General features: G+C 39.2%; 1 protein-coding gene across 12 annotated transcripts in view; it reads left to right on the top strand.

Annotated features, from left to right (window-relative positions):
- CRADD (CASP2 and RIPK1 domain containing adaptor with death domain) overlaps positions 1-15,473 on the top strand; it is a 310,952-nt gene that overhangs the window by 63,107 nt on the left and 232,372 nt on the right. For 4 of the 12 annotated variants that reach the window (XM_064283725.1, XM_064283726.1, XM_064283724.1 and 1 more), the window contains exon 3: positions 13,834-15,467. The exons of 6 other annotated variants lie outside the window; for them this stretch is intronic. In XM_064283725.1, coding sequence (XP_064139795.1) covers positions 13,834-14,168 — 335 coding nt within the window. In that variant the 3' untranslated portion in view covers positions 14,169-15,467. Of the gene's footprint in view, positions 1-1,104; positions 1,216-13,833; positions 15,468-15,473 lie in introns of those variants that run through there. 2 more of the 12 variants (XM_064283731.1, XM_064283727.1) reach the window with 2 other exon arrangements.

The following is a 15,473-nucleotide window of genomic DNA, read 5'->3' as shown; positions in this document are numbered from 1 at the left end:
TAAGGAACTGGATCTCCAAGGTGAGATACTACATGTTGCATATGATTAATAGTGTAATATTAGCACTGTCAGAAATATAGACGCAGTGATCAGATTTTATTATGGCATAGGTACCTCCTTGGGCTACAGTGAGGATGTCAACGGCCATTCTGTTTTGGAGTACTACTTTTCTCATCATTGCTATTTTGGTATTGCTCTCTGGAAGCCCATGGGCACTGTCATAGCCTTGGTGGCGCATTGGTTAAGAGCTACATCTACTAACCAAAAGGTTGGCAGTTCAAATCCACCAGCTCCTCCTTGGAAACCCTCTGGGTCAGTTCTACTCTGTCCTGTAGGGCCATTGTGAGTCAAAATTGACTTAACAGCAATTTTTTTTTTTTTTGGGGGGGTATATGTTTGGTTAATATTTCTGCATGTGCTGTAACATCTTCAAGTCCTATCCGTGATGCGAATATTGCCGCTAAATGATCAGACCAAAGAAACACTGAGATCATTGAGCTGTTAATATGGGTACAATAGCTCGTAAAGGAAGTTCAGTTAAAATACATCCTTGAGCTCAGCTCAGGCCCAGAGCGCATCTTCCAATCCAGCCTGGTGGGAGCCAGGGCCAAAGGTTGGTTCTACATAGCCAAAAGGTGCTGTTAGGGGCTACCCAATAAATACCTGAGCAACATTGTGGCCAGTTGGTGGTGAATCAGTTAGTAGCTTGTAAGGTTATAACTGGTGCACATTCAGACATTGGAAGCCATGTCATAGGTCTGGTGAAAACTGGCTTGCTCATATGGGTATGGTCAGATGGTTCTTGGCAAAGGAGAGCAACCTGCCTTAGCCTGCCTGCTTGGGAGTTAGCCAGATGAATTCATCCCACAGTTATTGATATGGACCTACGATATGAAGAGTACTATTTGTAGGATTGGAAGATTCTTTAGCTAGCTCTTGTTGGGCAACATTATTTAGTAAAGTAAGGGTTGTGTTAAGACTAAAGGTTAAGTTATAGCCTGGCTTTCGTTCAGATCCAAAAGGAGGCCTTTTAGCAATCAAAAATCTAGCAATAATGATTTCCCATAGTAATGAACTGTTTCTCCATTGTTCTTGTATCCATAGATCAAGAGCAACTCAGTCAGATCCCTGTAATGGAGAGACCCACCAGGGAACGCAAGACTGACTTGAGGTTGTGAGGGCACCACATATCCAACAATTAAAACTTTTAAAACGGTGAGCGTAAGCATCTGCCAAATCTAGGAAAACATTAGTAGAGGCATGACTGTACCAAAGGTAAAAAGAAAAAAAAAGACAAAGAAGTACATTTTCAGGCCTGGTCCAGGGTCTTGGGTCACATGTTTGCCTCAGATGTCGTCTGCTTCTGGCCACAGGGGCATTTAAATGTAACTTCCTATTCTCTGGTGGGTTTACTAGTCTAAAGAGGAGTCTTGGCCTTTTTTAACTGTAACAAGTGGATCCAAGGTGGCTGCATGTGAATTGGTGAGGAGGATTAAGTATAGTGCAAGGTTCTAACGAGTCTTTTATTTGGTGCCTCTTCCGGTGTGTATATTCTCTTGAGGTGATGTTAGGCAGACTTCCAGGAGTCTGGTTTTTGTTCATCAAAGGCTTCTCTAATGTGTGAAAGATATTCTTTAGAATATTGGGTTAAAGACTGGCAATACTTCAGTAATTCAGGTTGAACAGTATTAGGATTGGTGCAAGCAACATAAGGAAGGGCCATGAGTCTCCCAGTAATTTTTTCATAGGGGGTAAATTTGTGAGATCCAAATGGTGTGGACCTCAGATTTAAAAGAACTAAGAGAAGGACCCTAGTCTAGGATAAATTTAAAGTTTCACGAAGCTCTGCTATTTGGGTCTTTATTTTTCCATTAGTTCTCTCTACTAAACCAGATGACTGAGCATGATGGGAACAACGTTGCTTTTGATAAATGGGAAAAAAAGCGATTCAGTTCTTAGATGACTTGATGAGTGAAATGAGTTCCCCAATCATTACAAAGGGTTTTTGGTGTTCCCCAGGTGGGTATGATGTTTTCAAGAAGTTTCTTTGCTACAAAAGCTACAGTAACATGATGGCATGGGAAGACTTCTACCCAATGTGAAAATCAGCAAATCATTGCTAATTCATATTTATAATCATTTGAGAGTGGAAGCTGAATAAAATCTAGCTGCCATTCAAGCATAGGCCCAGAAGGTAAAGGGTATTGTCCAGGTAGGACTTTAAGGTGTTTTCTGGGATTATAGCAAGGGCAAATAGGGTAAAGGGTGGCAACATGTTTGGCAGCCTTAAAAAATTTTCCTCACTGATATTTTTTTTAAGGTCTCAATCATTTTATCTCATCCCACATGGGAACCTTCATGTAAGGTTTGCATCATAGAAACATGCAGGGAATTGGGTAAGGCAGTTTTCTTATTAGGCCCAGTCCACTATTTAGTGGCAGGATCTTGGTAACAGCCTGCCTTTTTCCATGCCTGATTTTCATCTGTTTGGGCTAATTGTGGTGTTTTCAAAGTCTTTCTAAAGTTAATTCATGGGGGTTGGAGTTATCAGCAGGCAAATTTGGGGAGTCCCTTTATTTATTTATCATAAGTGTAGAAATAACTGGAGAGGCAGCTTGTTTGGCTGCCATATCAGCAAGATTATTTCCTCTTAATTTCTTTTGGTTGGTGAGCTTGTATTTTTATCACAGCAGTTTCAGAGGTGAGTAATAGAGTATCTAGAAGGTCTGCTACTAAAGCCCCATTTTTATGACATTTCTGGAAGAGGTTAAAAATCCTTTGTTTCCATAACATGCTAAATTCATTTACAATTCCAAAACACTATATACAGTCTATAAAAACATGAACAGATTTTCCTGAAGCAATTGTACAAGCTGTAGTGAGGGCAATTAATTCAGCCTGTTGGGCTGAAGTGGCTTTACGGAGAGCTTGATTTCCAGGGACTTCAGTAGAAGTCACAATAGCATATCTAGCTTAATAATGAGGACTAGTAGGATTAGGTTTTAAATAGGAACCATCAGCAAACAAAACTAAATCAGGATTAGTTGAAGGGGCCTCTTTTAAGTCTTTCTGAGGGGTTAAGAGTTGCGCAGTCAAGTCTAGACAATCGTGTAGGATAGTTGCTCTCATGACTTGCAGGGAGAAGAGTAGCTGGATTTAAACAGGCCATAGAATGTAGTCTAATGTTAGGTGCAGCCAGGAGGAGAGTTTCATAGGAGATGAGCCTGCTGGCAGAAAAATATTGTGTCAAGGCAGGATTAAGTAAGGTAGACACACCATGGGGAACATGTTGTTGGTGTTAGGTGCCATCGAGTTGGTTCCGACACATAGCGACCCTAGGTACCTCAGAATGGAACACTGCCTGGTCCTGCGCCATGCTCACAGTCATTATTATGCTCAAGCCCATTGTTGCAGCAACTGTGTCAGTCCATCTCATTGAGGGTCTTCATCTTTTTTGCTGACGCTCTACCAAGCATGATGTCCTTCTCCAAGAACTGGTCCCTCCTGATAACATGCCCAAAGAATGTGAGAAATAATCTCGCCATCCTTGCTTCGAAGGAGCATTCTGGCTGTATGTCTTCCAAGACAGATTTGTTTGTTCTTCTGGAAGTCCATGGTATATTCAATATTTTTTGCCTACATCATAATTCAAAGGAATCACTCCTTGTTTGGTCTTCCTTATTCATTGTCCAGCTTTTGCAAGCATATGAGGTGACTGAAAATATCATGGCATAAGGGTCTGGGTGACTTAGTCCTCAAAGTGACATCTTTGCTTTTCAGCACTTTAAAGAGGTCTGTTGTAGCAGATATGCCCAATGCAATGCTTTGTTTGATTTCTTGATTGCTGTTTCTGTGGGCGTTCGTTGTGTATCCAAGTAAGATGAAATCCTTGACAATGTCAGTGTTTTCTCTGTTTATCATGATGTTGCTTATTGGTCCAGTTGTGAGGATTTTTGTTTTCTTTATGTTGAGGTGTGATCCATACTGAAGGCTGTAGCCTTTGATCTTCATCAGTGAGTGCTTCAAGTCCTCTTCACTTTCATCAAGCAAAGTTGTCTCATTTGCATATCACGGGTTGTTTATTAGTCTTCCTCCAATCCTGATGCCATGTTCTTCTTCATATAGTTCAGCTTCTTGGATTATTTTCTAAGCATACAGATTGAATAAATATGGCGAAAGGATACAACCCCGACACACACCTTTCCTGATTTTAAACCATGCAGTATACTCTTGTTCTATTTGAACGACTGCCTCTTGGTTTAAATACAAGTTCCTCATGAGCACAATTAATCGTTCTGGAATTCCCATTCTTCACAATGTTATCTATACTTTGTTATGATCCACACAGTTGAAAGCCTTTGCATAGTCAGTTAAACACAGGTGAACATCTTTCTGGTGTTCTCTGCTTTCAGCCGTGATCCATCTTTTGAATGATCTTCAGCAAAATTGCACTATGTGCAATCGTGATATTAATGATATTGCTTGATAATTTCCTTATTCCGTTGGATGACTTTTCCTTGGCATGGGTACCAATATGGACATCTTCTAGTCAATGGGCCAGGTAGCTGTCTTCCAAATTTCTTAGCATTGAACACTAATGACTGAAGACCAGACGAGTTGTGGGATGACATCAAGGACATCATTCATGAAGAAAACAAAAGGTCATTAAAAAAATAGGAAATAAAGAGAAGATGAAAATGGATGTCAGAAGAGACTCTGAAACTTGGTCTTGAATGTAGAGTAGCTAAAATGAAAGGAAGAAATGATGAAGTAAAAGAGCTGGAAAGATTTCAAAGGGCAGCTCGGAAAGACATAGTAAAGTATTATAATGAAATGTGCAAAGACCTGGAGCTAGAAAAGCAAAAGGAAAGAACACATTTGGCATATCTCAAGTGGAAAGATCTGGAGAAAATATTCAAGCCTTAAGTTGCAATAATGGAGATTTTTTGAGCAAAATATTGAACGACACAGGAAGCATTAGAAGATGGAAGGAATACACAGAGTTACCGTACCAAAAAGAATTGGTTGATGTTCATCCATTTCAGGAGGTAGCATATGATCAAGAATCAATGCTATTGAAGGAAGAAGTCCAGTCTACACTGAAGTCTTTTGCGAAAAACAAGGCTCCAAGAATTGACTGAATACCAGTTGAGATGTTTAACAAATGGATGCAGCATTGGAAGTGCTCACTCATCTCATTTTGTAAATAAGTGGATTTAATAGCAGACAGGATGACTCCAGTGTCAATTAAAAATTGGCATGGTTCTTCCTTAATAACTAGTTTTTTCTTGTGGATTAAGAGCCACCATGGGAAAAGTCCCTGTTTTGACCCTGGAACTCCTTCATTCTGAATCAGATTGTAGGACTTTTTAGGAGGGGCTATGTCAGTCTTTTGCTTATTTTTTAATGTATAACATTCAGTTTTCCAATGACCAGTTTTTTTTTTTTTTTTTTTTATAATAGTGACAAATACTTGCCTTTGTGCCATGGGAAGGTTTAGCATTATTCTTTTGACCGGCAGATTGTCATTGTTGCAACTGAAGCCAAACCAAACCCTATTTCTGTTGAGTTGATTCTGACTCATAGTGACCCTATAGGACAGAGTAGAACTGTCTCATAGGGTTTCCAAGGAGTGCCTGGTGAATTCAAACTGCCGACCTTTTGGTTAGCAGCCGAACTCTTAACCACTATGACACCAGGTTTTCCAAAGGGCTATTAATTTATTAGCCTTAGAAACTCAGCTTCAAAAGTCTGGAAAAGTTTGCATGCTGAATTTGTTAGTTCAACAGTAGGCGCTGCCTCCTAGTTTAATTGATGTTGCATTACTAAGGTTGAGTTCTCAGGTTTAAGACTGGATATAAAAACAGCATTGAAAGTGCCAGAACCACCAGGCTTGGTCAAAGTGAGGCCAAAGTGTTTGGAAAACTTCTGAATTAGCCTAGTCTGATAATCATAAATCTCACTCTTATAAAGAATAAAACTTTATTCTTTATAAGAGTGAGATTTTCCAATTAGTTAGTGGAGGAAAGCCCCTCGAGATAGACTCTAGCCATTTTTTACTAATGGCCCAAGAGTCTTCCAACAGCTTGGTGGCCAATTTTATCAATATTTAAGGCTAAACTATCCTTGGAGCCTTTCCATGCTGCCTTTTTTAGCTGTAATCGATCTTCCCCTGGGCTAGTGAACAAACTGATATAAGTCAGGGAGCCCAGGCTGGTAGCCTTCAACAAAAATTTTAAATTCTTCAGAAATTTGTAGGGATCCTCACAGAGTTTAGGAAAATCTTTCACAATGCTGTGTAACTCAGAGCGTGTTCATGGGTTGAAAGCCATATGTGGGGAATATTCAGCATCACTGCTGGGGCTAATTTTAAATGCCATTTCAGGCAAGGGTTTATTTGCTGATTTTTTAGGGAAAAAGAAAGTTCAGAGACAGTGTTGTCAGAGGAGTAGGAAGTCAAAGAAGGCTATAAAGAGGTGGCAGCCAGAGGGGAGCAGAAGGAATGGGAGCTGAAATTAGACATTGTAATTCTTTATTCTGCTTAGTTAATTTTGTGACAGGGTTGTGTAGGAAAGCAATTTTATGGTCTTGATGGCTTTTAGAGGCCTCAATATACCAATCAAAATAGGTATCTCACTGGGACTGTTTAATCCAGGAGCCTCGGTTCGCTAACATTACTGTGCAGAAAGGTTAACTTAGACAAAAAGAATACTGAAGTGGCCACTGATTTTCAAACTTTCTCGAGCGAAGTTATGCCAGACAGACAAGAACATGCATGATAAGGGATCACATTTGTTCATGTAGTGAGCAGGAGTCCCAGTAGGTGGCTCTAAATATCCTTTAGTCACAGCCTTCCCCATTTTATAATGACAGTTACAACAAACTTTTACTTGCAAGAACCAAAACAAATTCACACTAAAACTCAAAGAGGTATCAACGGAAGGGCGTGGAGCTCAGGGTCAAGAAGTTTTTTACCTTAAATGATTCCCAAGAATTCGCAGAAGTAGAGAGCCCAAAGTAGCTCAGCAAGTACCGTGCCCTTGTCCAGACGCCCCAGGGATCATCAAAAATAATGCACCTTCGAAATCCCATTTCTAACACCAGAAATGTTGAAGAAGAAAATCTTGTACTCCATTAGGAGTGAAAGAAAATGAGTTTTATTGAGGAATAAATAAAAATAAAAGTAAGTATAGCAAAGTAAGTAAAAATACAAAGCACTCCACTGTTCAGAGAGAGGGGTCTCTAGACATAGATAACAAAGGAAAAGTAGGGGATTAATGGTTGTTTATAGATAAGATCAGCTTTAGCTTGAAGTCCTTTGAGATGTAACGGTCAAGTTATTTGGCTAGGAGGGAATGAGTTACCACCTAGGTGAGTGGCACCAGCCCTTTTGGTTATACATGCTTGAAGTCATGGACATGTTTTTCCCTGGGAACAAATTGTTGACATCTTGACACATTCTTCCCATGAACAAATGGTTTACATCTTGACTTTTTGCTTCCTCGGAATGCATGTCGGCCCTGTCATTCTTACATTTGACACGGGTACCTGCAGTTTCAGACTTCCATTTACACAGGGTAATTAGAATGACTTTTTCTCAACATCTAAATATGTCTCTTTTAACATTTCATTAAGTGGAAAGACATCCCTGAAATGAGATACTCATTAGCTCTGTAAAGGAACTGTGAGGGGTTATAAACTATCCACATTTTTCTATAGCATGAAGACTTTTTTTTTCTGGAGGAATGGGAGATTGTTAAATTGGCTAATCTCCCCTAATGCTGTGGTTTGACAAAGTTTTTTTCTTTAAAAAAAAAAAAAAAAAACTGAGTCAATTTAATTTTGTGGGTAGTCATTTTTGTTTGGTCATTACCGTGATTAATACATGAAACTAAGATAGAGTGGAGTATTTTTCTGTGGAAGCCGTATTATTTATCCTTGTCACAACAGTTTAGTTATTTTTGGATAAATGTAGTTTTTTCTTTCTACTTAGAAATAAAATTAGTCTGTTATTTGTGATATAAAAAAGTATGTACACTTGATAATTTTGTTGTACAAAGTACTGAATACCTGTTACAAGCTGACTTTCATTTTTAAAACAGCTCTGTAGTTTGGGGAGTCCTGCAAAAATCCCGGCCCTGACAGTGAAATAATTTTTGCTGCATTTTCCTTTGCTTTCTTATAAACATTTAAAAATCTTACTTGCTTTTCCTTAAGGCTAACCGTTAAGTTAAAAAGCACCAAAGGTGCTGTGATAGTGCCCTTTATTTTTTCATACATCAGGGAGGTATGATAGATGTTGTGTATCTCCTGTGAGTTGTTAAAACAGGAATACTTAAGGCTGCTGTTCTTACGGAGCTGTCTGCTTGCCTTATTACAGTTGAAATGATCTTGACTGACTGCACTGCTTTAAAATGAGCTTTGTTGCTTTCATGCTTAGGCAAAGATATTTAATTTAATTTTTGTTCAGAGTGTCTAGTAATACACCTCCTCCCTACCCGTGCTCCCATGTTTGGGATCAACACAGACTCATTTAGGACTGTAGGTTGCTGTCTGATTTATTAGAAGAAAGCATGACACATGTGAAATAGCAGCTAAGGACTGTGAAGGCCCACCTTAAAAGCTAGCAAGGACAAAAGTGAGAGTGCCAAGGTAGGTGCTACCACAGTAACAACTATTTCCTCTGTAAAACCCTGGTATCTCCTGGGGAGCCTTGGATCTTATTCTCAGCTATTGAAAATATTTAAATAAGAAAGTTAAGATGACATGAAATAGAATACATTTTATACTTAAGGCTTGTACACAAGCCGTGTGCTTATTAAGCTTGGTTTAAATTCACAAATTATTTAGTGTGTGATTAATTTGTAGACTGAGTCGGTTATAGGTCATAGGATTTAGAGGTAGGAGGCTGATGAAATACTACTCATAGGCCTTTCCGTTTCTTTTTTTGACTTTCTGGGAATGCTATTAGGTAGTTTTAGTTTTTTGTGTGTGTTCTCATAGCTGTAGTCAAAGTAGATAGGCTTAGAAATAAAACATGCAGTATTTTCTCCTCTGTAAAATCAGGAGGCTAGACTGAGCTCTCTAGGTTCTTTACAGAGGCAAGAATCTCTGATTCTGACCTCCTGTTACTCTTCCTATGCTCTGTCTTTCTATGCTGCTATAAGAGCCAGTCATTTTGTTATCTGATTTGCAAGTCAATGTTATGGAAAGTTCTCTATTGTAATGCAAAAATCCACAGCCTCAAATCTTTGCTGATATCAACAACGAAAAGACTCTATTCAAATCAAAACAGTTTTTGAAAGATGGCAAACTTTGCTTTCCTGTTAGCCCAAAATGAAATTCTCTAGCAGCAACTGACTGGGCAGAGTAATCCCATCTATTTTAATGCAAAGATTTTCCAAGAAGGCAGGAAACAGTCCAGGGGAAGGCTTTCAGGCATCTGCTGTTTCGTTTCCAGATCCCTTGTGTTAATTTAATGTTTCTAGGGAATCGGGCTCTTTCTCTTTTCTCAGAACCCCTCCTCTAGGAACTCGAGCGCAGTGGCGCTATGCAGCAGGCGCAGGGTACAGAAGATAAGCCAGAGAGCTTGGCTCATCCTGTGCAGACACGTCTGGGAGGCAGGGAGTCACCCCGGAGCCCCAAGGGCACCCCGGGCTTAATCTGTGGGTGACTGAGCAGTTTCCCACCATTCCCTGGATATTACGCAAAAGTGCCGCCCGGAGTGACAGAGGTGTACTTGAAAGGAGTGTTTTTTTTGCATTTGTCCAATTTGGCCTTTGTGAAAGGTAAATATAAAGTGATTGGTTTGTCCTCACTCCACCATAACCAGGGAAACTCAGCCAATCTCATGGACACAAACCCAAACAAACACGGACCTGAGTGAAATGTGAATCTTGCGTAAACACTTGCTTTTGTGTTTGGGAAAGAGGATACCGGGAAGACTGGCATTCCTTATAATAGCCATCTGCCCATCTTCAATAAATTAGCCATCACAGGCTGCCGGGAAATTTCTCATCGTTGTGTGATGAGCAGATTCCATGGTTTTTGTTTTGAAGGGCAAACAGTTCTAGTAGAGTCAGGTGCTTGTGGGATTCTGGAACGTTAACATGTTGTGCACCGGGTTCATTTCCACACCAGAGCCAGAAGAATACACCCAAACTTCACCTTTGAAAAGGAATTCTGTAGAATGAAAAATATAAGTCTGCCTTTTAAAGTCATTTCATTTTAGTATTTCCTTATCTGTTATTCCTGGTTAGAAGCTTGTAGTGCTAGTAATTTGGTGTTGTGAGAATTGTCCTGTGCACCCAGTGTTAAAATTTAATAAATCCACGTGGCCTATAGAATAATAATGACTATGACTCCGATAATGTCAGTGTTCTTGTAGCTGCCAGTGTAAACTCTCTGTTACTAAGCTGATCGGATGGTGGAATTTTGGAGCTGGAATAGAGCACAGACAGAGGTCATTTAGTCCAATTTTTTATGAAATTCTAGGAATTCCTTTTGTAATATTTCTAATAGTTTACTGTTTTTCAAGGTAGCGCATTCCATAGCTGGAAAGCTCTAGTTATTAGAATGTTATTCTTATATTAAATTGAATTCTCACTAACTTACCCTTGGTTCTTTTTCTCCATTAAATAAGGAAAGCCTAAAATTATTCTTATTCATGTACTTCAGTAAAGGTGGTACATACTTGAAAACCATGATAAGATTGTTCTGTTCTTCTATTCATAGTAATGATAACCACAGTTTGGCCTCCAAATCCTTTCTCTCTTTCTTCCAGATTACAAATGCTTTATGAATCTTCTTTCGAGTTACTTAGAAAGTATTGCAGAATTTCCCATTTCAAAGCAGTGTTTAAGATTATGCAATAAAATGCTATGTAGGCAGCATATTTTTTATTTAAAATATTCCTTTGAAGATTTCTCACTTACATCCTAATTCTCTGGTAATGGTAGCTTTTTGTTTTGTTTTGTTAGTTTCTATGTGATTTATTGTGCTTTACCTGAAATCACTAAAGATAGTTTAACAGACTCCTATGTGACCATCTTTTGGTTCTTTTTTTTGCTTTACCCCTTGTATTAGTTTTCTATTGCTGCCTTAACAAATTTACCACGGTTTAGTGGCTTTCAATGACATTCTTTATTATCTCACAGTTCCTGTGAGTCAGAAGTCCACGTACAGTGTGGCTCTGCTGGGTTCTCTGCTCTGGGCCTTATAAGGCTGAAGTCAAGGGATCAACAGGCCAGTGACTCAGGGAGAATCTACTTCTGGGCTCATTGGCAGAAATCAGTTCTGATGTCCATGTCCACTGGGGGTTGTTCTCAGCTTCTAGAGGTTTCCTCTATGTTCCTTAGCTCGAAGACCCCCTCAATCTTAGAAGCCAGTAATGGTGTGTGGAATTCTTCTCATGCTTTGAATCCGTCTGCCTTTCTCTCCTGGTTTCCTCTTTTGCTTTTAAAGGGCTCATGTGACTGTATTGGGCCCACCTGGATCATCCAGATAATCTCCCTATTTCAAAGTCAATTGATTAATAACCTTAATTATATTTGCAGAGTCCCTTCTCACCGTACCTAGATTGAGGTACTGGTTATTGAATGAATAATCGGGATAGGAATCTTGGGGGACAGCTTTAGGATTCTGTGTGCCACACTCCTGTAGGCACAACTTTTCTGTGTTGGTAACATCCATAATCCATCATTTTAAAAGAGATTTTTAAATATCTTAATTTCAAAAATTTACAAGGTAAGATTAAAAAGCCCTGATTACATAAAATATCATTCATAAATAATTTTTAGAGGTCTAATAAAACAGTAAACATTCATCATGCACTGTTGTTTATTAAACTCAGTCTTCTACTTTGCAAAATATTTCCTAATTTTGTTTTTGGCATCGTTACAGAACTGTTTCAGATAGAAGTCAGTTTTTACTACGGATATCATATATGTCAATAATAATTGCTTTTAAAAAATAATGTTTTTCCTTTGCAGTCTCATTTCAACCTTGGAGAGTCTTTGATTTATTCAAATATAATTCTACCAGAAACGATGCTGCACAAGAAACCTGGTCTCCAGACCTAGCTACCACATACTTGTACCTGAAATGTGCTCGAATATGCAGCTTTCTAGCTGTGGGGACGTATAAACTCCCTCTTCATTTCTTATAGAAGTACTTCGTTCTTATAGCTTGAAAGGGCTTGCTTTGTATATTCTAATTTACTCCCTTGATTACCATTTGTTGCTTAAATTCTGATTTTTTTTTTCCAGAAATTTTAACTGGGCAACTATTCAGAAGTATGGATTGCACACTGGGAAATTTCTAGTGCTTTAGAATGATTGAAAAGAAAAAAGAATGATCAACTTGCAAAAGTAGAATAGAAAGTATTTGGCTCTTAGGGGAGCTTTATGAATACTCTTTAGGACTTACCCATCTTCTTTCAGTAACTCCAGTAAGTAGGAGGTGCCCAGTGCAGGAAGTGGGGATCTCACTATCTCATGCTCTGATGTTGTGCTACAGGGAAGTATTTGATGGTTAGGAGATACGGGGTAGAGCGGTTGGCAGCATATCTCTGTATGACTGTATATATTTGAAACATACAATATAACTGAAGTACTTCTTTTGCTTTCCCTAATTTATGATTATTTTCACGTAATGAATGATGACCGTGGGCATTTTGATTTAGAAAGTTTTAATTATGGCTCAGTCTTTGTGCAGTTAATCAAGTGGAATGATTCAGAGTTGTGTTACTACTCACAGTCCTTGCAGCTGGAAGTAAATGGATCCCTGCCAGTGCATTATTAAGTCTGCAATTATTTATTTGTCTATTTATCCAAACTCCATGTTATTACAAAAAGGTTTTGAGGAAATTTACACTGATACACATACCACCACATAAGAAAAATGGATGAATAAATTGGGGCAAAAGGAAAATAAGGTTAGAAGAAAAGTAACAAGGCTGATACGGGCAGAGTTAGTGAAAAGAATACATAGTATAAAATTCTGTGCAGGTGCTAGAGCTGGGCTTTATAGCTCTGGTTTTTTTGGGCAGCCAAAGGAAAATGAGAAAAAAAAAATAACCAGATAGAAGATTCATTATGTTCATACCAAAAACCCCATTGCCACTGAGTTGATTCCGATTCATAGGACAAAGTAGAACTGCCACATAGGGTTTCCTAGGTTGTAATCTTTATGGATGTAGACTGCTACCTCTTTCTCCTGTGGAGTGACTGGTGGGCTCCGACTGCTGACCTTCTGGTTAGCAGCCAAGCACTTTAATGACTGCACCACCAGGGCTCCTTCGTTATGTTCATAAGGTAATTATCATAAGACTTGGATTTTCCCTTAAACTTGTATTGAAAGGGGGCACTTGATGCTTTCCTTCTGCTAGAAAGGCTAACTTTGAATTGCAATAAAGTCATAAAAAACATAATTTTGGCAGAAATGTAAGTGAACAGAATGACAAAATGAGAGCAGGTAATAGAATTTCTGATACTACCCCTCTTTTCCTCATTCCATGCTTTAATATTCCAACCTGCTCCTTAGCACACAGAAGGGTCCAGGTTTGTCTGTTCTTTTTGGACGCTGAATATATCCCTGAAGATTCCGTGGGAATGGGAAGGAGAACATGATTTTTTTTTTTAATAATTTTTATTGTGCTTTAAGTGAAAGTTTACAAATCAAGTAAGTCTCTCACACAAAAACCCATATACGCCTTGCTACACACTCCCAATTACTCTCCCCCTAATGAGGCAGCCCACTCTCTCCCTCTACTCTCTCTTTTCGTGTCCATTTCGCCAGCTTCTAACCCCCTCCAACTTCTCATCTCCCCTCTAGGCAGGAGATGCCAGCATAATCTCAAGTGTCCACCTGATCCAAGAAGCTCACTCTTCACCAGCATCCCTCTCCAACCCATTGTCCAGTCTAATCCATGTCTGAAGACTTGGCTTCGGGAATGGTTCCTGTCCTGGGCCAACAGAAGGTCTGGGGGCCCTGACCACCGGGGTCCTTCTAGTCTCAGTCAGACCATTAAGTCTGGTCTTAAGAGAATTTGGGGTCTGCATCCCACTGCTCTCCTGCTCCCTCAGGGGTTCTCTGTTGTGTTCCCTGTCAGGGCAGACATCGGTTGTAGCCAGGCACCATCTAGTTCTTCTGGTCTCAGGATGATGTAGTCACTGAGAACCTGATAATTTTTTTGGATAATGAAAACCTTTTATCACAAAGAATTTTTCTTTATTGTGTATTTTACATAGTTCCCAACCCATGAATTAGTGGTGTTCCCAAAGTTCATTTTTGTATGTTTGAAATTAAGAATATATTTTCCCAAAGAAATGATGTTGTTCATAGTCTAATTTCAGACTTGGGATGAACCCAAGGTTCAAAGAGGAAAAAAATCCAAACAAACACATTCCTTAATTCTGTATTCAAAACCTTTGAGGCTGGAATTGCTGAATTCAGATTTTTATTTTTTTTTAAGAAAGACAATATTGTGTATGTACCAGATACTACACAGCACTGTAGTGTGATCTGGAGCAGGATCCTATAATCAAACACATTAGTATTTCTGCAGTGAAGCTGATGAATATTCACACTCAGTGGAATAAATAAAAACTATAAATAGCATCGTGTCAGTTCAGGTCAGGTTTCATTGCCAGATGAATTCAGGCCAAATGAGTTCAGGTCAGGTCAGGTTTTGCTGCCAAATGAGTTATTGAAAAACTTCTGGTTTTCAGAGAATTTTGGATTTCAGATTAGTTGATCTCTATTATACTTTTAAAAGTGATTTTTTTTTTTAAATAAAAAAAAACCACTGTTATTATAAATCCTAACCATAATGTAGTGTTATTTTATGGAAAAATGTGTTGAATTCCAACTGGGAAAGCCAATAAGCCATCACTCCATTGCAGCCCTGCAGCAAGAGTGAAGTGTTTCCCTGAAGCCTAATCAGAACAAAAATGTTGTCCCATGTAACCCAGGAGAGGGCTCTTGCCAGGCAGGTGCTGGTGAAGGTGTCAGGAGATCAAGGTGCTGGAACCTTTCCTTCTTCTAATGTTAGGGCATGGAGCACAGCTGTGATTTCAGGGTGGTATTTCCTTGCCCGTCTTCTCCCACCCCTTCCCAAAACTGCCTGTAAAACACTGGATGGTGCTAAAAGTGATATAGCTTTTAAGGTTGTTGGAGTCCCAGGGTGGTATAAACAGTTAACACCCTTGGCTGCTAAACAAATGGTTGACAGTTTGAGTCCACCCAGAGACACCTCAGAAAAAGGCCTGGTGATCTACTTCTGAAAAATCAGCCATTGAAAACCTTATGGAGCGCAATTCTACTCTGATACACGTGGAGTTACCATGAGTCGGGGTTGACTCAATGGCAACTGGAAAACCTAGGTCTAGATCTTGGCTCTGCACCTTCTAGCAGTGTGACCTTCGGTATCTTGCTCAATCTATAAAATGGAAAAAATTCTATCTACTTCCTAG

This window comes from Loxodonta africana, chromosome 4, assembly GCF_030014295.1.
Source record: "Loxodonta africana isolate mLoxAfr1 chromosome 4, mLoxAfr1.hap2, whole genome shotgun sequence".
Taxonomy (NCBI): Eukaryota; Metazoa; Chordata; class Mammalia; order Proboscidea; family Elephantidae; genus Loxodonta; species Loxodonta africana.
This window is presented reverse-complemented; position numbering and strand designations above follow the sequence as displayed.